Raw genomic sequence first — 27,500 nt, forward strand, 5'->3', positions numbered from 1 at the left:
TCCTCGGGCAAATGGGAAATTCAATTTGCCGTTCGCCTTTCTTGTTTGATCGTGGCACAAATACAACGTTTCTATCTCTCTTTCTCTCTTCTTTTCCTACGACATTCTTCCAGCCCTCTTCTCTCTCTTCCTCTTACCTCTGGCCGTACAATTTTCAAAATCAGTCTTTCGTCGAATCTCGACTAGGATGGCAGAGCTTTTTGTTGAACGAAAACGAATTCGAAAGGTAAAAACAGGACGACTAGTCCAATGAAATACTTCTATGAGAAGAATTCTATACAATGGATAGATTTCCATGTAAAAGAAAATCGATGGAATAGAAAGAGTTGTGTCTCGAAAAAGTAAATTTTGAGAAATACGAAGAATAACGATTGATCTCGAGGAATATCGATTTCATCGGGGTATTTTTTTTTTCTTTCTTTTTCTTTTTTTTTTTCTTTTTTTTTTTTTTTTTTTTTTTTTTTTTTTTTTTTTTTTTTTTGAAACAAAATTAACGACTTCGTCATGATGCAAACAAAATGAATGATGATACAGTAACGATAATAGAGACCATCCGTAAAATCAACAGAATCATTTCTTCGATGATTTTCGTCGAGTACTCTAAGAGATCTCTTGGAAAAGTTCACTGTTCGTGCCAATTGCAAAATCGACTTTACACTCGGATGCAAATTTTCCTTCTCTTAATTATCGATTAATTATCGATTTAACATTCTTCTTCATCTATTGTCATTTATATATATATATATATTTTTTTTTTTAATAAAAATATAAAAAGAGAATAAGATTTTATTTCCAAGATCTAATATCTCGAAGAAAGATTTACGAATTAGAAAAATGAGAGAGAGAGAGAGAGAGAGAGAGAGAGAGAGAGAGAGAGAGAGAGAAGAATACTTTCCTATTTATAGTGAAAATAAACGTCATTTAATCAGGTTAAAAGAAAAAGATGAAGCATCACCAATGGTTTACTCCACGTGCTTAAAAGGAGGAAAATGATCGACAGAGAAGAATGAAGAAGCAGTACTATATACAACCTTGGAACTAATTTTCAAAGAGATATTAACGAAGTAAATTTAAAGTCTGCTTATAAACGAGAAGTAAAAGACAGGTTCGCTTTTTGGGAGATAGAACCGATTAATAGGGTGGAGACTTAGGTTCCGTGACAAAGGAATGATTATAGGGATGAGAGTGAAAAAGATGGATGACAGCCGACAGTGATTATTCGTTTAACGCAAACCAAATTAATATCCCGCTTAATATCCTGCGACTTTCGACTCGAATCAATTTGGCTGGCTCAAATCAATCTCTTCGAGCAGAAGAGGCTAATGATATCGGTTACGTAAAGTGCATGAGATAGCAAGTCTATGAGTAATGCGATCAAGAAAGATTAAATGTGATACGTGAAGAGAAGATACCGAAGAATAAATGTGATAATCTGATACGTCTTACAATAAGGACCATTTTTACTAAGAAAAGAGGATAAAATATCCTCTAAGATTTTTTTTTAGATACGAAATAGACGTATCGCTTGCTTATATGTAAGCTAAAAGAAAATGGAAACCCTATCGAGATCTATCGAAACTTCGATTTTGTTTCTTTCCCTTTCTTTTTTTCTTTTTTCATCGTCATTATAAAAAGAGAAAAAGAAGAAGAAGAAGAAGAAGAAGAAGAAGAAGAAGAAGAAGAAGAAGAAAAAAGTATAATCCAATTATTGTATCCCTTTGGCATCTTTCGTCACTCTATCCTTCCATTCGTCCTCTCGTGAAAATTGTCCCAATTTCTAATATCGAATTTCTCGAAGAAAGAGAAATATAGATGGAGAAGGATGAACGCGCGTAGTCAGCGAGAATCGGAGCTTCAAATTTTCAATCTCGTTGCCCTCGCCACCGATAAGATTGTATCTCAGGGAATTTAAGTGAATCGAAGTGGGTGTACCGAAGAAGTTTGTCCTCCATCGAACTTTTATAGAGAAAATGTAACATAGTTACGTTTTCTTTCGATGTTCCTTTTGTACGTCATTAAATAGACGGTCCTTCTTTAAACTCGCAACTTTTTTACATTCGGGGATGCTCTCGTATAAGATAGATCTTTCTTTTTCTTTTTTTTTTTTCTCGTCAAGTTCGTACGTCTGATCTTAATCTCATCGCGACTAATCGAGGAAAGGTCGGAGGTTCGTGTAATTGGTGGCCTTTTTCGAATCGTCTCGGTTGCGAAGTCGTAACTAGGAAAAGGCCCGAGTTTTCGAAAAAGAGAAAGAAAATGAGACAGATAGAAAAAGGAGCTAATCAGTCGTAGAACGATCGGAGAAGGTCGAAGGCAAGGAGATCTTCGCTTGTGAGGCTTACCTCGACGAAGATCTAGCTAAAAAGGGATCCTTCCTTTTTCAAGGAGAGAAGGACTTTCTTAAACGACGGAGACGCGTGCCCAAAGGGATCACCCATCTTCCCGATCAGCTGCTGCGTCGACGAACCCGAGATCGAAACTTTTTCATCTTCTTAACTTCGTTCTCGACGCGAAACGAAGAAACCTCGGTTGGATTTGCTCGTCTCGCTTACGATCTTTCCTATCTTCCTTTCTTTCTTTTTTCTTTTTTTTCTTCCTTTTTTTCTCTTTTTTTTTTTTTTTTTTTTTTTTCTTTTACTATCTTGTACGATCCTTTTCTCCTTATCTTTCATCAATCGTCTTCTTGTATATTGGATTAGAAACGAATTTGGAATTTTTATACGTTTCACGGCGATGAAAGATAATTTTTATGAAACATAATTTTCACTATTTTTATATAATTTATAAGTAACATCTCTATGTAGATATATAATTGATAAGCGATATTTCATATTTCGAAAGAATATTTCGAAAATAATTCTTTTTCGATTAAAGCCCTATTCTCGATGCAATGTCTTCCATTTCTTTTTCCCTTTTCACTTCATTAATACTTAAGAATTTTTGAAAACGAAATCCGGTAGGAACGATTCGTAGTTCTCATTCTCGTCGCATTTAAATCGAGTCATTAGCACGATTAGAAATTCACCGATTAGTCAGGCCTGTCATTTTCTACTAATTAAGCGATGTTACTTCTACGGTAACGGAGAGATGAGAAGGAGAGCAAAGAAAATATTAAGGCTTGTTGCAGAAAACTACTATGCTAATGTATATCGCCGAGAGCAATGGACATTTTCGCAGGTTTCATTATGAAAATGAATGATGGACGAAGAAAGAAATAGAGATAATAAACGAAAGTGAAAGATAGGATAGAAGGCAAAAGAAATAGAGAAAAAGGGAGTTAAAGTTGAGCCGCAAATTGTTCATTAAGAATGTTGAATATATATTTGACGAGGCTCGATAGAAAAGATAATAAGCGAAAGAAAGATAGAAAATAAGGGAAAAGAAGAGAATTGAGAACGCAAAGGTGGAAAAGGAAATAGAATTCGACGAGGCACGACTCTCGAAAGTACGCAGGTAAAGTACTTTGAATTTAATCTAAATCCTCGTAGCGGTGGCACGCTATGGAAAATAACGGAAACGGAAATCGTAGAAAGAAAGTTTTCTCGTTAGAGGGCACTGCTTTTCTCTAAATCGTACCCCTTCAACAAGGGTTCAGAATCGTGAGTACCGAAGGAGAAGATACCGATTATCCTACTTGAGATGCATGCTTTTGTTATGACGACCAAGTCGAAAGGTACAAACGAATCTCAAATACCAACTGTGCATTACAGATGTTGATTTCTTTTTTTCATACTCGTTATTATTACGTGTCATCGTATATTCTCTAGCAACGATGTCTCTCCTCGTTGATATTTTTTTTCACTTTTCTTTTTTTAATTTCCCTTTCCGTGACAATAGATTTCGTGAAAGATATTGAAACGAATGTTAAAAAAATTTCGTTGGAAAAATCGACGAAACTTGACGTATATAATCCAAGTAATGAGCGATTAAACTTAACTGCGATTTAAAAGTATTCCCCTTTCTTAAGTTAATCATATTTTCCCGAATAATAATTCGTATATTCGTCAGAGCTCGAAATTCTCATTGGATCTTCATTAAGGCGTATTATTCTACATGAGAAAATCGTTAGCTTTGAAAAGCATATTAAATAAATGCCATTCGATTTTCGACCTCAATCGACGGTATAGCATTATGTAAATTTTTCTCGGTGGTTACCACCAATGAGATTCTAGAGAAAATCGAGATGGTGAAAGTACACGTGGTACGTAGGCGAATTGAACGGTCCAATAAACGGATGAAGATTATTCAAGAATCTTAAAAACGTCACATTGATTTTAATAACCGAGAACGTTCCTCGTTATTACGCTGTTAGACGTTTTCTTAATGAGAGATATGCGAAAATGAAATAGAAAGAGAGAGAGAAATAGAGAGAGAGAGAGAGAGAGAGAAAAAAAGTAGTAAAAGATCTGATACTAGTTATTGGAAAATAATAGTAAAGAAAAACATTTTAAGTCAAAGAAAGAGGAACAATATGAGTCGAGCGTTTACCATAGAGAGCATTCGGCATGTATCTGAAAGATCTCTCTCTCTCTCTCTCTCTCTCTCTCTCTCTCTCTTCCTGTCTCTTACTAAAACGAATCTCGTATTTCCTTCCTTTATCCCCCAGAAATATCTCGTCTTCTTTCTCTATTGCTGCTAGAATATTCCGCGATTCTCCTTCATTCCTTCTATCCGTATGACTCAGAAGAGATTTAAGAAGCATTATAATACCGTTCTCAATGGAAATGTATCTCATGGTAGGTATCTTCTTGGTATCAACTAAATCGATTTCTTGCTGGACCTTCCTTTTCCGCTCGGTGTAATCCACTTTGAAAGTCATTATTCGATTCAGGACGTTGAAGAGCACGTATATACTCGTAATCGACTATTTCTTCTCTTTTTTTTCTTTTCTTATCTTTTATTTGATAAAAAATCATCTAATTTATAAATGTGATGATAATTAGAGATAAGTGAAATAAATGATAATCTTTTATAATTTCTCAAATTATAAAAGATTGAGATTATAATAAACTATACATATATGTCATGTATATGATTGTATATCGTATATAGATATATACGAGAGATATCTTGGGAAGAGTCAATGTCTATCTCAACTTCTCTCTCTCTCTCTCTCTCTTTCCCTCTCTCTCTCTCTCTGAGGAGTCCAAATAGAGGAGAAACGTCAGTAACAAGAGTGACTGAATCAGCCTGGATGCCGTTTTCGCTGGCATAAACGGCAAGGTAACTATCGCGTCGTTTGGTCTGTCAGTGACGTTCTCAACGACGACGACGGCGGTATGGGTTGAACGTTATAATTACCGTAAAGGAGGAAGCTTGCGTTTTCATTGAAATTACCAGGCAGATGTTGAGATGTCATCGTGGTTTGAGTTCGTGGAAGGAGACCAATGCAGCTATAGAGTGAAACGTTTGTGTGTGTGTGAGAGAGAAAGGGACAGATAGAGAGAGGGAGAGAGAGGGAGAGAGAGAGAGAGAGAGAGAGAAGGTTTAGCGAAGAAAGAGAGACGATGTAGACGTGGGCGAGAATACCAGGAGACAAAGGGAGTAGTACTCTATTACCGGAGGTAATGATTGTCACTACCAGTATTCGGTCTCGAATACTAGCATATTATGAAAATCAAGGAGAAACGTCGAACGTGGATTAACGTTCTTTTCCTGATCCTCGTTTAAAGTAAAATAATTCCCTTCAATTGAAACTAACGTAAGATGCTAGATAACCATAGGTATTTTCCAAATATCATCTATGAAAATCATTTATTTTATTTTATATTATCGTATTTTCGAGATTTCACAAATTTCTCCTTTGCTTGTTCTCATATAAATTACTGTTTCGTTTCAATGACAATTACATCCAGCATAGATATTTAGAAATCAAGGAATAATCATTTGTTGATGAATGTATAACCGAATTAGGAGAAAAATAATCTCGAGTATCTCGTTCGTGATCTCATCGTTCGTAATGTTATAATTCATAATATATGGAAATACGGTTAAGAAGAATGTAATGTTAATTATCGTTCTACTTAATTTATCAGACATTCATTTAAGTAAGATCAGAGGATGTATTTATTAATAATCCAATTTTTTAAGTTTCCTCATTAAATAATATTTCGAGGATTTATAACAAAAGAAATTATTTAAGCACGATCGATTATTTTTTGTTCGCCTATACTAATTACTTTTGCTCCGTTGAAAATCTGATAAGATACGCGACAACAATTAGTACCTTTTCCCGGCGGTATAAGCCCTTATCGCTTGGTACTGTGATTATCTCGTCGACGATACGGCGATGGCAATTTCTTTCGACGTGGAGATGCTTAACAAGACTGTTCAATGGAAGTCGCCGGAGGCGCGAGGGAAAAGGCAAAGCGTTTCTCTTCTACGAAATGGTTGGGTGTCGTTTTACGAAAATCGAGTGTACCACAAGCGAGAAATTGCCGAGACAGTTTCGTATTTCGATCGTGTTACCGCCGATTGTGCTGATTGTCTCATTAGACACGAAGACGGTAATTGCAACATTGTAACCACCGTAATACCACAACGCTTTAGAATTTCTCGAGAGGTACTGTGAGAGAAACAGAAAGATAGAGAGAGAGAGAGAGAGAGAGAGAGTGAGAGAGAGAGAGAGAGAGAGAGAGAAAATACGGTGTGTCGAGAATGGAAGACTATAGTTTGGCGACCGCCTGACTCTGGTTTCTCCACTTCGACGAATTTCCTTTACTCCTTATATCCTTATAACCTTCTCTCCCATTAGGCGAGTTACGATTGATTGTTAAGTTCTTAGAAGATACCAAACACTTTGTCTTTTAGACTACTCTATATCCATTTTGACTTTATGATTCACTTTTAATTGCAATAATTTCAATTACGGATACGATGAGATTAGTTGTTTAATCATTAATTGAATTAATAATTAACACTTCAAGTTCTTATCTAAAAATTAATATTTTAATTGTAAAGCTATAAAATATATTTTATTTATGTCTTTATTATATACGTCGATCAAACGTTTCATTCTTTGAGATTAATATCTATCGTTAAATAATTGAATACAATTGTCTTTTATTCGAAGGATTTTGATTGGATTAATACGTGAGTGATCTCGAGGATTATTAATTATGACGGACGTTATCGTAGAACAGAAGCGATCTTCCACAACGTTTCGGTATGTACACATATCGATTGTCTCCTCCAGATGTCCTATCGCACATTAATAGAGACGAATCAATCTAGATACTATTCTGATTATGGAAAGAGAAGGAAATGTAAATATTGTATCTAGTATTAGATATAATGAAAATAATCTATTCAATTATAAAAAGAAAAATACATAATAGTAAAGCAAATGGTTCATAATTATTTATTATTAATATATTATTTAATATAACAATCGAGTAACGTCGAGTAATGAAAAATTTTTAATCTAGAAAATGTTGAATTTAATTGAGTATATATCTTATGGCATATAATTTTTATTTTATATAATATAATAATAACCCATTGAAAAAATATTATTCTCACAAATATTTATATATCTAATTTCGATTTAACAGAGTAAAGACAATTGGAAAGGGACATAACTTTTACTATTTTGTTTTTAATTTTTACTTTTCACATTTCTCTTCTCTCTCCATACTGACTCGTTTCTTTTCCTCTCTAAGGGATCGAGAATAAGAGGCGAGGTAGTTTTGAAGCGTTCCACAGGGAAAATCCAGTTATCACGAGTGGACCGGACTCGACGCGTCTCGCCATTCATCCGGCTTTCGGCTCGCACTCCCTACTGCATGATAATTACTTTAGGAATCGTCGTTTACGTTCATGCACTTGCTCTCCAATGGAAAACAAAATAACGTTGCTATGTCGATAATCCCAAGACAGTTGAATTTTGAAACTACTTTAATTCATCGTTACTATGCTGCGAAGTTACAATAAATAGATTTTATAATGTTAATTACTTTCTATATATTAATTTGTTATTAACTATTTGTATTGAAGTGATGTGTTATATACGTCGATTATTGATTATTGCAAATATATTTGTAAAAGAATATGGTCGTAAGACGTTGGTCCGATTTTGCCGACGTTGTTCAAAGATTATTTTACTAAAATTTATTAACAACTAAAAGACGATATAAGTTGATAATTAAGTTAGGTAGTTACTAATAGTGCTCTATCATGTCATAACCAAACAAGTGAGCTTCTTGAAAACTTTTTTTAACGTTGATAAATTGAAAACTCAAGTATTTAATGGTTATAACATTTAACTTCCGAAGGATTTTTAATTATTTTGCAATATATCGAAAGTAATTCGATATCATTGTTATCGAAATTCATTTTATATTAATCACTGATTTAAAATAATAATCAATCAAGTAAATCTATTAAGTTAATTTTTAATCAAAATTGTAAATTTCAAATATGTAAATTTTAGATTGTAAAAATTCAAATATGAAAATTTATAAAATTGAATTTAACCGATCTATTAATCGTATTTTTCTTTATGCTTAAAATATATTGGATCATTTCAATTAATAATTGAATAATCACACATAGTAGTTGGAGACTTCGATAAGATGGAGAAAAAAAATGATCTCCACTATTTGACACCATAGTACTTTTTAAGTTTTCATTTTTTTTTATTTTTTTTATTTTTTATGGATTTAATCAATTTCCTATCGTTATTTACATTTATATACTAATTGTAAAAATATATAATATAGATACCTTTATTTTACCTATGCATACTTTATATCGTGTAGACCTTCTCGTGAGTTACACAGTTTCTGATTTTAAGCACGGATTAATGGCTAGGGAGCTTAAACATTGAGGTGAATGGATTGATTGATGTAGGGAATCAGATGAGAATACGTAGGGGAGAAATTGCCCATCTATAAAATAATATATTTAATTGTATGATTAAAATTGTTTTAATTAAGAATTTACTCATTAATCATATGGCTTACATGATATATCAAAAAAAAAAAAAAAAAAAAAAAAAAAAAAAAAAAAAAGAAAGAAAAAAAACACAAATAAAACGATCTTCTCTTTTACGCGTATCTCACGATTTACGAGATTCCAATTCGGTCGAAAAGGAAAAAGGAAAAAAGGAAAAAAAAAAGAACATAGGGAACGAAGAGAACGCTAACGAACTCACATGGACGACGCGCAGATGCCACAGCTTCGACGGAAACGCGCGGCTAATGCGTATTTTCTCGTAATTGCCTGGATGGGTTGCGTACCGCGAAGCACGTTTTACTCTCCCTCTTCCTCTTAATAGCATATACATATATATTTACTATATATATATATATATATGTACATATGTATAGGTAGAGTAGTATATCTATGGAGGCCGGACCGTTTTGGAATAACGGCACGACCGTTTCAGACCGAATTGGTCGGCTTTATTAACGCGTATTCTCGCGTGGTACGAAGCCGACATTCGAAGGTCAATTCCCATTGCACAGATCGCGTAAATTGTGTTTAAGTGAAGATTAGTTACGATAACGCGACTCTTTATTGTCTATGGATACGAAACTAGAGAGTAGCTCTCTCTGGAATTTTCTGAAATTCCATCGCGACTCTTTGTTCGTATTTAGTTTTCAAAGGAAAGAAAAAGGAAAAAAAGAAAGAAATTCCTCTTTCGATATTTTTTAAATGATATGATTTTGTATTTTCTTTTTCTTTTTCTTTTTCCTTTCTTTTTGACATTTTTAGAATAAAAGTGCATAAGCAATCTAAAATTCATAAAACTTATATCCTATGAATAGAGATAAAATTATTACTAATAATTTTACAGAAATATAAAATAGTGAGATTTAAAGATAATCATAGTATTACATGATTTTTAGGATTAAAGAATCCTGTCATACATTTTTTTAGTACATTTATGTGCACTATAAAAAAATAGAATATCTTTTTATGAACAAAATTATACATAATATTTGATAAATGATCTATTGAAATATTACAAAACTTAACCTTAAGATTATCTTTTTATTAATAATTATCATTGAAAATAGAAAGTTTCATTGCATTATTCTCGTTATTAGAGATGGAATCAAGTTCAATATGTACTTATGAATCCGAATTAATTTCAATATGCAAGTTTCGTTTCACGGATTTCCAATGAAACAATAATACAGTAATGTTCCAATTATGTATTCAATTTATATAAGCTATTTTCGGAAACTGCAATGAATATCTGTATGTTTCGAAAATGCACTTATGGGTATTTCGATGTTAAAAAGAATTGAATCTTTTATAAAACTTATACAAATTTTGAAAATTAGATTTCTATAAGATTTTAAATAATAATTGTGCAAAAAATATATTCATATAAAAGTCTTACATATTTTAATAATTTTGGTTACCTATCATTGAAAACAGACAAAGAGCACTATTATTAATTTTAATAATACCAAAGAAACAATGATTCGGAATAGTATAGAATTTCTGATCAGACAATTATAGTTATATTTTGTATCTATTTGCTCAGTATTCGAGTTTATTTGAAACTATTGTTTTCACTTTAGGAAATAACCCATAAAAGGTTCGTATCTATCTCGTTTAGATACGAGCGTATTTGGAAAATACTGTTTTTATTTTCCGAGATACATATAGAAGGTTGGAATCCAATCAGTCAAAGTACCAACTTACATGCTAGATACTACATCCTATCATTACTTTTTATAAAGAAAAAAATGGTCCTTGACAATAATCTTTTTGCCGACGTTAAACGTTTTCTTGCGGCAAAGAAAAAGATAAGAATCGTGTACCGAGCAAATCGTTAACATTGGCCAATGTTTCCTACGTTCTTATGGAAGAACGTAAAGAATTAACGTCGCTATAGATTTGAAATGGGGTGCCACACTGGTTTTATCGAGCCACGGAGCTCGCACGAACGAGCGCGCTTGCGTTCATTGTTCTCTCTCTCTCTCTCTCTCTCTCTCTCTTTTTTTTCTTTTATTTGCTTTTCTTGTCCTCTCATTCAACTTTCCCATCCAATCTTCTTTTTCGTTTTTCTTTTCAAACGTGACAAAAAAGAAGGATATTCAATTTTCGACGCATACGAAGACGATCCTACTCAATTTTTTTTCTTCTTCTCTCTTAACAATCGACTATTGTAAAAAAAAAAAAGGGATGACAACGAGGAAGCTTTATTGTCAATGAATGAAATACAAGAATAATGCGAATTTCCGTACGGTCTAGAAAATAATAAAAGTAAAAATAATAATAATAATAATAATAATAATAATAATAATAAAAAAATAAAGGACAAAAAGAAGAAAAAAAAAAAGAAAGAACGACGTAGATATTTTTCATCCTGAAAAATGGCCGTTGAAAAAATACAGATGGGAAAGGATAGCTTGCCGTTGCTCGGTATGACACCTATATGACATTGGTAGGTTCGAGGTGAACTAGTTTTATAGCGATCATAAAGGAAACCGCAGTAAAAAGCTCTCAAATTTTTCCCTTTGGTCAGCTTGACTTTCCGGCGAACGAGCTGTGAAAAACGTGCTGTATTAAGTCACCCTTTTTCTCCGTAGTAACCTTCAGAATATAAAATTCAATCGAGCGAATACCACAAGGAGACTTTCGTTACATGTAGTAGATGTATGTACGTATTTTCAGGCATTTCAAAAGGAGAAGATGATAGGACTTATGAAAATATTCTTATCTCGTGAATCTATTCTGGAATAGTGACGTTTGGAGAGAAGGAAAGTATTACGTTTTTTTTCTTTTCTTTTTTCCTTTTTTTCTTTTTTTTTTCTTTTTTTTTTTTTTAGATCTGCACGAAAAAAGTGTCACGGGAAAGGAAAGAATCCATTAATTATCTTTTATCTCCTCTTTCATTTTCCTCTAATAAGCCACTATCAAATCATTCCGTCAAATCTATATCTGTATTTTGAACTTAAAAAAAAAAGAAAAAAAAAAAAAAAAGAAAAAAAAATGCTAAGAATCACATTATTTTCGCCTTTCTTTTTCTTTCACTCTGGACAACGTAAAGTTTCAAAATAATTTGTAAAATAATCACGATAAAAATGGTCACAAGTGGTAGGCTGCTCAGCTATCGGTATCAGGCTAGGCACAGCTTTCTTAGCTCTTCCACTTTCTTTAGTTCTTTAAGGTGCATTTTACACGCGCTTCGTGAATAATGCAAACGCCAGTATCCAGAAACAACCACGACGGTAATTACCATCGTTCCATTGAAAAGAAGTTGGCTTGATCATAATTTCGCCATTAGCCTCCGGGAGACTTGGTAGTGGTGCGAAAAGAAAGTACTACGTGAGAGAAAGAGAGAAAAAGAGATAAAAAGTAAGAAAGTAAAAAAAGGTAGGAAAGCGAAAAAGAGAGAGAGAGAGAGGGAGAGAGAGGGAGAGAGAGAAAGAAACAACGTAAGTAATTCGCACAGGTATCGCCTGCAGATATTGCATTTTTATAAGGCACACACACGTCTAAAACTTCCCTTTCCTTTTCTTTCTTTTCGGTGCCTGCTTCACTTTGTTTCTAAAGCTTCTACGTTAACAGTCTATCTCCCTCCTTCTCCCTCGTACTCACTCTCTCATTCTCTCTCTCTCTCTCTCTCTCTCTCTCTCGCTTTCTTTCTCCCTTACTTTTCTTTCTTTTATCCTTGGCTTTTTTCTTTTTCTGGAGCACCAACGACCGAAGTTGAAGTTATAGGAAGGAGGAAGTGACCGCTAACGATGACTGCAACGAAAGCTTTATCGCGTGATATAGAAAAAGATAATAGAAGGAGGAAGAGAAAGATATGAAATTCTCTTGGTTTCTCATGGTAAAAAGGAAAAATAAAAAATTGTTATCCTTCGTTCTATTTCATCATAACACTCATATCTACCGAAAATGTTTCCGGAAGGTTTCCGATCTTAGAATAGAAAGTTATTGCCAATGAGAATATATCATTATAATTATTTCACTTGAGAAATGAATGACTAATAATATCAATGTAGTGGCAATCGTGTTAATTCATAGTCGAAATATAATTAATTTTTTTTTTTTAATCTCGTTGTCAAGTGAACAAAACTTACTTGATCTTTATCGGTCGTTTTAGCTCGTTCGGACCACCGAGCCGACCATATGCGTGCGTAAACAAACGCGATACTCTGTAAAGCCAAAAGTTTCTTGCAGAGGGAAGTTCGAGAGCAACGGGAACAATGCCAAGTAACTTCGGCTTACAATCGAATTTCGTGGGATGCAGCTAAACGCAAGCTAACAGGCGAAGATATTCTCGAGACGACGACGACGACGAAGACGACGAAGACGACGAAGACGACGACGCTTCTGTTCTAACCCCGCCCTTTCCTCCATCCCATCACCTCTAACTCCTTATACCATTTCCGTCTTTCTCTCGAGTGTGCTTACGAAGTTTGAGAGTTCGAAGGACGCGAAACTATAACCGATCGTAGCCACGTATCTCTGCCAGTCGGACGATCGCGAACGAAGCAACGTCGGCAGACTCGAAGACTCGAAGACAAATTGGGGATATGGTCGAGATTGAAGCCGGTAATTGGCCAAGCTTGAGTCTTATCTACTGTCTCGTTTCGCCTAAGAAGCAAGAAGACTCTGAAAAGAGAAGAAAGAAGACGTACCTAGAAAAGTTTTAGAGATTGTTGTAAGAAGAAGTTAATAAGAGCCAATGAGCTACTAACGATACTCTCTTTGCTTCGAATCTGTGAGATTTTCAACATAGAAAATTAAAGAGGTTGAGTGAAAGAGAAAGAGAGAGAGAGAAGGAGAGAGAGAGAGAGAGAGAGAGAGAGAGATAAAATTATATTGCTCAAGATGATACATCTCTGATCTACAAACAACTTGAAAGTAGTAAATCATTAACAGCTAATTAATATACTTATGTTAACTCGGATAAAGGTAATATCTATATTAAATTTCAAGTTTATATTTTTCACAAATATAATAGATTGAATATAAAATTATGTTATGAGAAAACTGATCCTTATGGATAATAATCTATAGATAGATACTCGAAGGATTATAATGAAAAAAAAAAAAAAAAAAAAAAAAAAAAAAAAAAAAAAAGTAGAATATGATCTTCTAAACGTAGATTTTCAATTAAAAAAAAAAAAAAAAAAAAAAAAAGTTTCCATAGTAAGTTCTTAGGAAAGAAACATTGTGAAAGAAGGAAGCGGAAGGAATATAGTGAAAAAATGGCTGAGTAAAAAGGAACACAACAAAGCTTACTAATCGACAAGAAGGAAAGAAGATGAGAATAAGCGAAAGAAGAAAACTTTGGGATTTTTTTCGTGATGTTTCGCAAAAACAAAGAAACGAACGTAGCTTTTTCTTTGGAACCATAGAATGTACTTTTCTTCTTAGAAACAAAATGTTTTATGTTCTTGTCTTAGAAAGGATGGTTAAGTGAAAAATTGAACAAGTCAGAGAAAAAGAAAGAAAGAAAGAAAGAGAGAGAGAGAGAGAGAGAGAGAGAGAGAAAGAGAATGAGAGAAAAGTTAGTATATCGATCGTGTATCGAATTTACGCTAATTACCGGTATAGTTTTCTCGTACGAACTTGTAAACGATCGAATTGCATCGATAAGTCGAAATTATCGATGAACATTATCGTGACCCATCTCTAGCTAAAGAAAAGCTAGAACGATATAGTTAAAGTTTTGTATGTCTTCATTTATTTCAAGAAAAAAAGAAAGAAGAAAGAAGTGCAAGTTCCAATCTTCATCTTCTTCGGCACTCCTTTCCGATATCGTCGATAATTTTACGTTGTCGAAAGTACCGAAGTAAAGAAAGCTTGAGAAAAGAGAAGGAAAGACAGAAAAAGAAAAAGAGAGGTAGAGAGAGGATAAGAGAAAAGCGAATTAGAACCGATGGATTAACACCGACACTCGGCTTGTACTCTAATGTCTTTCGCTTCTCTAACTTCATTTCTCTTTCCTCTAATCGAAACTTCTCTTTTTCCTTCTCTTTCTCTGTGTCTCACTTTGTTTGTGAAATTAAATTGATTGACGTTTTCCATCGTAAAAGGTTTAATAAATCGATGGGAATTAAAATTTGATACGTTCACGTATTTCCTTTCAACAAATTTCCTTTTATCGCTATTTCCTCTCTTTTTTTCTCCCTTTTTCTTCCTTTCTCTCTCTCTCTCTCTCTCTCTCTCTCATCTCATTTCATTTCAACCGCTCCGTTACCCTTCAACGAGAAACGGGCGGTAATAATCGAAATTAATCGTAAGATTGATCATTTCTGGAAGGTCTCGTAAAAATAGATTTTTCCTTCTTTTTCATGAGACTTTAACGGTTAAATTCGTAACTTCGTAACTTCCTCTATATCTATATTGCAAAACGAAGAAAGTTTTGGATGTTGTGATAAATCAAAGCGACCGTGAACGTGATAACGATCTTTTCTGCTTTTCGAGCAACGTGATTTCTTCGCTCGTTGAAAATCCGTTTGATCAGAAAAAGAAAGAGAAAAAAACGAGCGACAAAGAGAGAGAGAGAGAGAGAGAGAGAGAGAGAGAGAGAGAGAAAGGAGAGAGAGAGAGAGAGAGAGAGAGAGAGAGAGAGAAAGGAGCTATTTTGTGAAACGACGTTCCTCAATCCACACTTTTAAGTAATTAACGAAAAAAGAACTTTTCCTAATTGTGCTATTTACTTGCTATGTTTTATTAAAGATTACAAAAGGATAATACTAGATAAAAATGAAATACACAATAAGAAAAGTAACTATGTCGTGACTGGCATAAGGGAAGAATAAAAATGTGAATGGAAAAGATGGCTCTGTGAGAGTGCCGCGCCCGGAATAACTTCGGCTTTATCTTTCGAAGTACGCTTGAAATATCGCTCGGCATATCTTTTCCTTTGGGTTCGCGTGCCCAGGCTACGAATAAAAGACGTATTTGTATTTTACTCGGTGGAATAATATCGCTATCTGGGACGTAAGTCTTTCGCTGCATGAAGGATACTCGAAGGGAAGCGACTGTTCTCATTAACTTAACTGCCGATGTTCTTTGGAGAATAACGTTTCGAACATTTGCATTCTTCCAAAAGTGACGAATCACAGAGTATTCTCTATTCAGTAGCACTTTTCTAATCGATAAATCCTTTTTTTTTTTTTTCAAATGATTATCCCTGATTTTTGCTTACGTGGAGAAAGAAAAATAAACGTATAGAATGAACGGATATTATTATGCGATTATGTAAAAAGGAGGAATAAATACGAGTATTATTTAGAACGAACACTGTAACTTAAGAAAAAAGGAATACAATAAATATGTAGGAATGTATCGCAATCCTGTACCGCGTCGATTTAAAGAAACCGAATCTTAACGCGAGATAATCTTGATGGTCTGATAATTTTCTTTTTTCAAAGCATTTTCCTGTTTTTTTCTTTTCTTTTTTATTTACAAGAAAGGAAAAAAGGAAAATAATGATAGTGTACAACGGAAGGAATATTATACAATTGTGTGCTCTCAGGAGAGAGAAATAAAATAAATGGAGAGGATAATATTCTATTCCTCGCTGTTTTAACTTTCTGTTTGCAGATCGTTATGACAGATTAAGCGGTTGAACGAGCGTCACGTCGAACGGTAAGTCGTCGAGTCTTAATTTGGCTTATATCGTCACGTTCTGGTTTACTGTCCATGTCCATTCGTTGGTACGTTCTCATCCTTGACTTCGTCCTTGTTCTCTTTCTTCATCTCAACGTTCTTCTATTAATCTTCTTGACTCGACGTCGTCGTTGTCGCTTGTAGAAAACGAAATGAAAACGAAGCTTCTTCTGCGTCAGCTAGCCTAATTACAAATCCTTTTCACGTAGCCACTCTTCCATAAGAAGAGAAGACATAATTAGCCGTATGCGTATGTTTTAATTAAGACTTTCATTCGGATATTCCTCTCTCAGTAACGTCAGGGACTTAAAAACATTGCCACCCCTTTCTTTCCTTTTTCTATCGTTTTAACAAGATATCCATGGTATTGTTGTTTTAAAAGAAGTTCATTCGCTACAATTTGCCATAGTTTTGTTTTCTCGATTTTCGATTAGATCACAAACAAATTATCCAAAAGTACAGTATCTATCCACAGAGATAATACTCAATGCGAAAAAAGACAAAAAAAAGAAATTGTATTTGATCTTGATTGTACGCATTTAAATGAAACGAAACGAGTTTATTTCAGATCTCATCGCGAGAAAGGAAAAACTCGATTGAAATGAGTGTACATGATTGTCTATACAAAACGAAATTAGTGTTTATTAGAAAATTGGTATGATAATGAAGTGTAAACATTGAATCGAGTCCGTGTGTATTATTTCTTTTTATATAAAATTCGCCAATAGTACTTATTATTATTCTTATTATTACTATTATTATTATTATTATTATTATTATTATTATTATTATTATTGCTTTTCACAGGAATGGTCGATATAGTAAGTAGATACCTTAATCATAAATTATTGTTATATCGGATTATCGCATTCTCTTATTCGTATGTAACAATGTACGTAGGTAGACATTTTACAATAGTAAAAATGTACAAATAAACTAATGAGTATATATATATATATATATACATGCGTACATTTCTAACCATGACACCTGAAAAGCTTGTTTTGCATTCCCGTAGCCAATTACGAGTTCACTAACAGTGTCACTTAAAGGACGAGAAGTTAGGTAATTGGACGTCTTTGGAGTCGCGTCTTGCGTATCTCTAATTAAAGCTGACGTCGATGCCACTTGGCGAGATAATTTACACGAATCAAAGAAACGAATTCTACTTGCTTATTTTTCATCGACACGTTTCGCTGGTTTTTAATCACCTCGAGAGTAAGAGCAAAGTTAACTCCTCTCGTCTCATCATCATCGTCTCTTCCTCATCCTTGCACTATGTTATCTAACGAGACTTACCTCGTAAAACTCAATTGCTTCGTTAGCAAAGGTAAAAAGAAGTAAAGGAAAAAAAAGGGACGCATAGTACGAAACTTAAAGTTATTCTTTCGCGAAGATTTGACCTTTAATTATTCTACCTACATAAGTCTAATTCGTGATAAAAAAAATATGTCACTTAATTGATATGATAATGTGTTATATGATAACTTTTATATATTGATCTACTTTATTTCTTTTGTAATAACATGTATCATTCAAATTTGTATCTTATCATTTCGCTCTTTTAAGAACTTTTCACTGTAATATATTTAATATTTTTAAATACATATTTGTAATTATTTTTATTTTTGTTATATAAAAGTTATTTTTGTGAATATAAAAATTTTGTTTTTCCTTCCAGCTAAATATACAAAAAAAGATTTACAATCATGGAAATTCTAATCTTAATGAAATTTTATATGTATAACACAAATTATGTAAAAAATAATATATTTTCGAATTTAACTTCGAATATTTTGCTTTTCTGCAAGTATTTTTCATAATTTTTTTTTCGTAATCTAACAAATCATATATATTATAATTTTTATATAAAAAGTTTCTTTCTACATACAAAATTTCATTAAAATCAGAATTTTTGGTTTAGAAACTTTCCCTTGTTAGATGTTACATCATTCTACAATTGGAGTACATTTTTCGATAAAGAACGGTCCCACCTATAAAACTTTTTTCTGCTTGGCTAAGTAAATATTCAATTAACTCTTCGAAAGTTTTTGAAGGCAAAGAGAAAAGCGAGTTGCGGCCGCGGGCTGCCTTCTTCTCATCTCGTTGATTTTACTTCGTGGCAGTTTCGATAGCGAAGTGGTTTATCATTTCTTACATGGATTCCCAACGGGACATAGCCGTTGATTTTTTTATTCGCATAACGCGGAACTTCTTCGGATCATATTGATCTAGCTTTCTGAAATAAAGTTATTCCGTGAAATATTGATACACGCGCGCGCGCGTGTGTATGTGTGTGTTTGTATGTGTGTATAAAAGTGAGAATCGTTTAATACGTTCGAGATCGAACAAATTAATAGATTTAACTTTGATAAAACATGATAAATGATGGATAAAAGTGCAGAGCTAAGAGATGGTGAAATGGAAGAAAAGAAAAATCAACGAATGTTAGACGTACGATGTTGCTTTTACGATTGCAGCCGTTTACTTTTACGATTGACCATAACCGACATGGAACTTTGAGGACAATAAAAAGCAAAAGAAAAGAGAGAGAGAGAGAGAGAGAGAGAGAGAGAGAGAGAAACGAGAATATCCAAGTGGAAGGAAAAATCAAACGTCAATTAAATCGAGAAAAAATAAACATAATAATAGATGAGTATTGACAATGAAAAAAGAAGAATGTGTGTACTTAATAAATTAAATTAAATAAGAAAAAAAGAGAGAGAACAAATTGTTCCTGTACATTCAGTCGTCTTTGCCTTATTCTTAAATTCGATCAGATGAAAGAGACACCAAAAGAGATTTGGACATACATGAAAGGAGAGAGAGAGAGAGAGAGACAGAGAGAGAGAGAGAATCCTCGCATCCGATCCATTCTTTTTTGTGATGTTTTCTATCATCCAGCAGGTAGACACGAATTATCAAGAGAGACGATAATTTTGAAAAAGTTTTTCTTCAAGAAACCAAAGACAGAGGAAGATTTTTATTATGAGGTAAGAAAGGGAATACGAGTTTGTAATAGAATGGCGGAAAAGAGAGGACATCTTATCACGAGACGAGTCGTTGTCTTCGTTGTCGTCGACGTTCCTCCTGCAGGACTCCCCGTTAACAACTTTGTCGGTATTATCGCAATCTCACAGACACACGAAGGAGATTCCTAGACTAGTTTCCTCCCTCTCTCTCTCTCTCTCTCTCTCTCTCTCTCTCTCTCTCTCTTTCTCTTTCGTTGAGAAAGTTGCAAGGTTTGGACGAAGGAATGGCAAACCGCACACGTATACTCGATTTCGCAAGAACAGCCTAGGTTATACATGAGTACATACAAGGTCAATGTATACTTACATATGTGTGTGTGTATACATATACACTTACATACATGTATGACCACAGTTTTACGCAAACTGGTTTCCGGTTTCATGGGGATACACTCGATAGAGCTCGGTGTTGAGTCTTCGGAGATGTTCGTTGAGGAAATTTCCTTTCAAGATAAACTATTCCACCCTTGGGTAAGCTCGCGAGTTTCTTAGAAAATTTTCCCAGGATTCTTGAAGGGCCTTCCCTACTATAATACCGTATCCTTGTCCAAGACACAGGACCCATCACTGGCGTTCTCTTCACGATTGACCTACCGTTAGATTGTGTAATAACCAACCGAAGCAGGTTAAAGCGAAAGAGAAAAAAGTCATGAAGGGTAAAGGTGAAAGGAGAAAACGAGAGTGGACGCAGCAACGTCAGAGAAATTTCCATTTTGCCGGTCTAAGCGAAATTTTCTTTCATCTCTCTTCCTTTCACCCTTCTCTCTTTATACTTTTTCTCTTTTTCCTTTTTTTCTCTTTTCTATCTCCTCAACGCCAGCTTCGATAAATTGAACCTTTTAAAGGGGTACTAAACTTTCAAGATAATCGTTTCGATCTGCTTCTAGGAAACGTTCGGAACGAAGATAAAAAAGAAATAAACAGAAATATGAAGAAGGAGAGAGAGAGAGAGAGAGAGAGAGAGAGAGAGAGAGAGAGAAAAGTAATCAAAGTACAAATGAGTAAACGGGAAGTTTTCCTTTTTTTTTCTTCTTCTTCTTTTTCTAGTTTAATAACCGGCCGGATTGAAAGTTTCTTCAGCGACATACGTATACCATACAACGAGGGTAATTAAAAGGTGTTACCTCCTGTGGGGCTTTCTCGAAGCTCCGGATCGGATGGCGCGTGAGCAACTTTAATATACTCGCCCCGACAGGAATCTCAACTTTTACGGGTCATTTCAAAAAGTCTATGAACAAACATTTAAGCGGGGTCGCGTAACATTTCATTAAAACTTGCCGTAAGAGTTCAACAGGAATAATATTCTTGAGACGGTCTCGCTTGCTTCTACTGCGTTTCAAAGTATCCCCTCCATCCAAACAATTCCCAAACCAACATTCACTTCCTCTTTATTTCACCCTTCGTCTCTTTTCTCCTGACACTCGTGTTTCGCATTTTCGAAGGACATTTGCGTCGTCGTTCACACGGTAAAGTTTAAATGAACCGTACTACCGGTACCACAATAGTAGTCCATTTTTCCATTTTCCTTCCTTTTGCGAATGCCGTCAACCGTGATTCATTAGTTTATCGAGAAACTGTCGGTCCGTCGTTCTCCTTCGTTATCGGTTTGACTTATTTCTCTATCTGTGTTAGAAATAGAAATTTCCTGATCGAAATATAAAACAACAGAAAACATGCGAAAATGGCACGTAAGAAATTATATATATATATATATAATATATAAAATATTTAACAATTGACTTTTTATTAATTATAAGATTTCTTAAATCTATTTCTTTTTAACTATATCCTTGTCGAGGTGCTACGATTATATTCACGTCTTATTAATAATCCAACTTATATATATATATATATATATATATATATTTCTTAATATCTTTCTTATAAACTGCCTTATGCGTTCGCGTGTGTTTACTCGAGTCTGATAAATACGTATAAGAAGATGAGTTTTCTTTCTTTCTTTCTTTCGTTTTTCTTTCCTTCGCAAGAAAAAAAAGAAAAAAAAAGAAAAAAAAAAGGTGATCGAAGTTGTAGGTCCTATCACGAGGGAAGCATTCGAGGTTCTCGGTGGCTCGTAAATTTCCACGAAGTCAGAAAGAAAAATCTAGAACGTTCCAGTCCTTGGCAGATCGGCGTCGAATGACCAAAGGCTGGGCTTTGAAGGATAGACCAAGTTAAGAGAGAGAGAGAAAGAGAGAGAGAGAGAGAGAGAGAAAGAGAGAGGACCGAAGCTATGGTTAGTCCGGTAACCGCGTAAAACCACTCGGAGAGTTCAGTAGCTTTTTCTGACCTCCGACTGACACCGATGCTATTATCCTAAAAGACTTTTATCTCGATGGAAATATTTTTATCGTCCTACCACACCGCGCTCTCTTTCTATCCTATATATTTTCTTTTATGCCTTACTCCGGCATGAATAAAGAGAGAACTTTGGAAAAGAATATATCCTTCGCTATTAAGAAGATAAGACATAAAAGACAAACGAGCCAGCGAACAGCAGAGCCGTCGTGATAAAGTTTCGATAGCAAGCTCGATTAATTCGTGATCCGATCAACGCTCTTTCTCTCTTTCTTTATCGCACTCTTACTCTCTCTCTCTCTCTCTCTCTCTCTCTCTCTCTCTCTCTCTCTCTCTCTCTCTCTCTCTCTCTCTCTCTCTCTCTCTCTCTCTCTCTCTCTCTCTCTCTCTCTCTCTCTCTCGCTGCTTACGTTTTTACATATTTTATTTTTCGTTAAAGAAGTTTTAATTGAAAAATTCAGCTACTCGTTGATTTTAATAAAACACAGAACTTCTTCGTTGATTCGTTACCAATCTCTCAGATATTTTTGTATTAAAATGTGAGGCCGTCGCTATAGCCGTAATATTGAGGAAAGAAAAAAAAAAAAAAAAAAAAAAATGGAAAAAGCCTTTTTCCTTTTACTTTCTATTTTTTTGATTCTTTTTTTTTTCTTTCTTTCTTTTTTTTTCTTTTTTTTTTTTTTTTGATTTTTTTTTTTAACACGATGGACGGTCAATATGAAACTTTTCATCGAAAACGTGCGCGCGAACACATTTACAAGTACCATACGTACGCACTAAAGGCGAACGTGAAAAGTACAAAAGCTAGCTGTGATCGTGTAGTCTATGGATTTACGTGGAAACGCTTGTCGCTCGACGCCAGAACCCTTTTTCACATGCCTATCGAGCGAAAAACCGATAACAACACTTTTCCGAAGAGATAGACAAAAGGATTACGTAAAGGGAAAGGGATTACGTTGAGAGAAAGGGAGAACGATAGTCGAAAACGGAGAGAACGAAAGAAACAGCAGAGAATGAACGAGGAGCTTGAGAGATCAGAGTAAAATTCGTCCAGGTAACCGAAAACTGCAAGCAATACGCATAATGTTTATCGATCTCGCGTATTGCGTTTTAGACGGGATGAATTTTTCTCTATCTCTGTTTTTTTTTTTTTTTCTATCTTTCTCTTTCTCTGTTTTTTTTCCTTTCTCTCTCTCTCTCTCTCTCTCTCTCTTTCTCTTTCTGTTTCTCTCATTCTCTTTCTGTCTCTGTCTCTCTTTCTCCTTTTATCTATCCATCTACCTATTTACTATTCTCTCTTCTCTCTTTCCATAGTAACGTGTGCCGACCGACGAATTGTTTCCTGGCCGTTATCCAAATACCGCGATGATCCATTAAGCCACGAACATTCCTATCTTTCCAGCATAGACGTTTTCGTACACATGCTGCCCAATGCAAACTTGGAACGAACGAACGGACTTCTTTTTCTAGATGACGATAATGCAAGGGATCAACGATCGCTATCGTTGACTTTTCTTTCAGCATCGATACGCATAATTTTACTGGGTCCCGTATAAAACATGAGTTTGAAAAGAATCGTTTTAAAATATTTTTCGCGACATATTTTGTTCTTCTTTTTATTAAAATTTTTAACGTTGTCACATTAATGTCACAACGTTCTTACAAGAGTACTTTCCCGAACCACGAATGTGAATCAAGCTATCGTACTTACTATCGTTTTTACTTTTTCTTTTTTTCTTTTTTTTCTTTTTTTCTTTTTTCTTTTTTTTTCAGTTTTGCAGTTAATGAAAAGCGCGAACTATCCATGTGAAATTTTTAATTCACGACAATGAAAACCACTCAAGAGTATCATTATCGTTCAATTTTAATAAATAATACGTAGATATTCTATTTCACGCTTGTTACGAATGAAAATCAAATTGGTTTGATTTTCATGATGCCGTCACGTATCTGAGAAACGTAGAAGTATTGACGTAACAAGCGATCTTTACGATAGCATGTTCACTAGTAATAATCTACGAAAGTATAAATCACGTTTGTGGTATATTTATAACACTGCATTTTTTCTAAAAATATTTTTCAAGGAAAAACTTACGATAAAGTATATAATAATTTTTAACAATAATTTGTTAGTATAGATAATGAGTAAATAGTTTGGTGAAACTTCATGTAGATCAAATTTTCGAAGGCTACGATTCCTCTTAGGAAGTTTGCTTCCTTAGAATCTTGAGGAACTTTTAGAAACTTATAGTTTTCTAAGTATCTAAGAGAGAAGATAGAATAGATCGGTGGTGTGCGATCTTCTTTCTTTAGACTGAAATCTTATATGGCTGTTAAAATATGTTTCTAAATATATCGAATAAAAATATAATGATAGTAATAATCATTTCTTTAGAATATATTGAAAAATATTGTTTTACGATTGATTAATTCGTATTATTTTTAATAGCCATATTATGAATTATTCTTGATCTCATTATTATTTAATTATTTCCTTTTTATTTTTATACGACGAACATTAAACATACGTAATATTCATGAAAATTTTGGAATCCATAGTTTACACACCATTGAGATAAATATTAGTACGAGTAAAACGAAAGTTACAAGATGATCAATTTATTTGAAGAATCAAGAATATCGGGGTTCTAAAAGTTTCAAGTAATTTTTTAAATTGTCCCGTTTCTCGAAGAAACGTCAAAGAAAACTTTTCTCACGAACCATCGTTTATATCACGACGATGATCGAGCACGTAGAGAGAGAGAGACAGAGAGAGAGAGAGAGAGAGAGAGAGAGAGAGAGAGAGAGAAAGAGAGGAAGAGACGAACAACGCTGGAAAAGTAAAGTAAATACGAACGGAGCTAGCCAACGGCGGGTTACCAAAAAGTTTAACGAACAGAATACAGGCTAGTAGGCGGTGAGCCGACGGGCAGTGGTCGAGCGCGACGATGCTTATCGCGGCCAGCAAATTATTGGAAAAGCGAAGAATTTGAAGCTCAGGACACGCTCGTGCATTTGAGAGTGTGTGTGTATCTACTGAACGAACGAGTCGAATGGAGAGAAAAGAACGACACAACTGCGAAAATACCACTATTGCTGGTCAGTAAAATGTAGCTCAGGGAATTCCTCTTAAGAGGAGCTTGGGCCCCTCAGAGTTAAAGTTAACGAAGTTTGTCTTTCCTCTGACGACTTACAAACAGTGTACTTTAGGTATATCGGTCGAACATAGTAAAGTTGATAAACTAAACGAAAATTCATCCTTATCGAGAAAATTACCAATCGAATAATTTTCCATAATATTATTCCATTCGTAAAATATAATATGTAATATGTTTTAATCGTCCCATTAATCCCTTTCTCATTTTTTTTACATATATTCGTTGAATTGAGAATTGAGAAATGATAACAAATATAAATGTAAATAATAAGTATAAAATAAATATAAATGTAAATGATAAAAAATATAAATGTAAATATCTTTCTTCGATATAGAAACAAAGGGAATAGTTGTAAACGTTATGACGATTGGTTATATTCACATAGATTCTAAACTTCTTAGACTTTCATGAAAAGATCGCTTTAGCAAGGTGCATACACATTGAGTTATTTTATAGTGTAACATTTATATGGAAATAACAAGAGCGTTAGTTGAATTTAAATAAATAGAATCGATCGAAAAATGAATAATAAATTGTCTTCTTCGAGATAAACATGTCGAATATATTTCTAAATAGACACCGTGCATCCGTGCATATATAATATTCGTAACATTTTATAAAAAAAAAAAAGCTAATAATCATTAAGATATTTAACTATTGACAAAGGATATGCAGAAGAACGACGAAAAAAAAATTTTGAAATATCATTATATAACGAAGAAATAGAAAATGATTAACGTAACACGGGTAAACGCAATCTACGCACTCGAACGTTAAAACAACATTAAGCCCCGACAACCTCATCGGCGTACTTCAATATTATCGGATATTAACCCGATTATTCGCTCTTGTAACATTAATTTCACTTTATCCCAGACGATAATTTTCTATTACCAATATTTATGATGTACCACGAACAGTAAATATTAAAGGACGTTTGTCATTTTAATTATTAAAATAAGGTTGGGAGTTCGGAATTCAAAACAAACGAAGCAGGTTTTGAAATCATTAATTTTCGTAAAATTCTACATCTTTCTTTCTTTCTTTCATTCTCTCTCTCTCTCTCTCTCTCTCTCTCTCTCTCTCTCTCTCTCTCTCTCTCTCTCTCTCTCCCCTTCTCTTCCTTCCATCATCTTTCATAGCTCGCATAATTCTTTTGCCTTTTTTATTTCTTACGATTTATGTGCTCTTTTTTCGTATATATGTACATAGATACATATATATACATATATATATATATATATATATATATATATATATATATATATACATATCGCAATTCTTGACGGTTAGTTCGCATTTCAACAGAAATATCTGTAGTCCCGAACAACGAGAGAAATTCTCTTCAAAATCCCAGGCATCCTTGTGCTCGATGGGCTCGTAATAATCGTAAACTTGTTTACAAAGGCGCTATACGAGCGGGTCTAAAAAAAGAAATACTGGTGGGAGTACGAAGCAGCAATACGGTTTAGAAGCTTTTCCTCTCTCTTCTCTCTCTCTCTCTCTCTCTCTCTTTCTTTCTCCTTTGCTCCCTCTATTCGAAAAGTTTCAGCCCCTTTTCCATAATATAATACAATATCGTTGTAGTCTTTAGACCGATGGAATATAGATTCTCTTCCGCTTTTAGATTTGCATTAAAACAACTTTCATTCGATCCCTTTTTATCTCGTCTATAAAAAGAGATAATTAGCCATCATATTTTTGTTTTGCTTTTTATTGAAATCAATAAAAAATAAAAAGGGAGGGAGAGAAAAGAAAGGGAGGAACCATGGAGGAGCAAGAAGGAATTTCTATATGCATTACGTTCGAGAGTTGCAACCGATCGATAGGATCTTTCGACGGGCTTGCCTTCTCCCTTTTCCTCTCTTCGATGGTTGAACGCGCGCGCGTGAACACCCATTCCTCTCACCCCCACTAAATCCTGTTATCGCCGTGTCATGGCGCGTTATCGGAGCGATTGTGCAGACCGAAGCCCCCTTTCGCTATAGATTACTATAGGTTGCCTGGTCGTACCCACCTAACGTCCGTTCGGACCACCATGAATCATGGCTCACACTAGATCCTATTTTGAAAGCGTTGCGTGACGAGTTCCAAACATCTCATTGATATATCAGATTTAAAGAAAAAGTTTTTAGATCCACGGTCCATCACGTATGAACGAACTTTTCTATCTCATTTAGATTATCTCTGTCTATTTTATTATTGAAATTTAGGCACGACGTTTGCCGAGCGAATTAATTTTCCACGAAATCCGCCTGTTATCTTTGAGTTCGTTCGCAATCACGCAAACTGACATATACGGTCGACTTGTTTCGCCATTAAATTACACATCCACATTGGCGTCGCTATCCTGGATTAGATTGTCAAGCAGAGAATTATTATCCCTACGTTGGCCGTCGCAACGTTGACTGACATA

The 27,500-nt window shown here is 34.3% G+C and overlaps 1 protein-coding gene across 5 annotated transcripts in view; it reads right to left on the reverse strand.

Annotated features, from left to right (window-relative positions):
- The window catches only part of LOC124949310 (V-set and immunoglobulin domain-containing protein 2-like), a 105,671-nt gene that overhangs the window by 43,815 nt on the left and 34,356 nt on the right, over positions 1-27,500 (reverse strand). The window contains exon 1 of one of the 5 annotated variants that reach the window (XM_047494187.1): positions 4,711-4,767. The exons of 2 other annotated variants lie outside the window; for them this stretch is intronic. In XM_047494187.1, the coding sequence (XP_047350143.1) occupies positions 4,711-4,735 (25 nt within the window). In that variant the 5' untranslated portion in view covers positions 4,736-4,767. Of the gene's footprint in view, positions 746-4,710; positions 4,768-27,500 lie in introns of those variants that run through there. 2 more of the 5 variants (XM_047494185.1, XM_047494183.1) reach the window with 2 other exon arrangements.

The sequence above is a fragment of the Vespa velutina genome, chromosome 5, assembly GCF_912470025.1.
Source record: "Vespa velutina chromosome 5, iVesVel2.1, whole genome shotgun sequence".
Taxonomy (NCBI): Eukaryota; Metazoa; Arthropoda; class Insecta; order Hymenoptera; family Vespidae; genus Vespa; species Vespa velutina.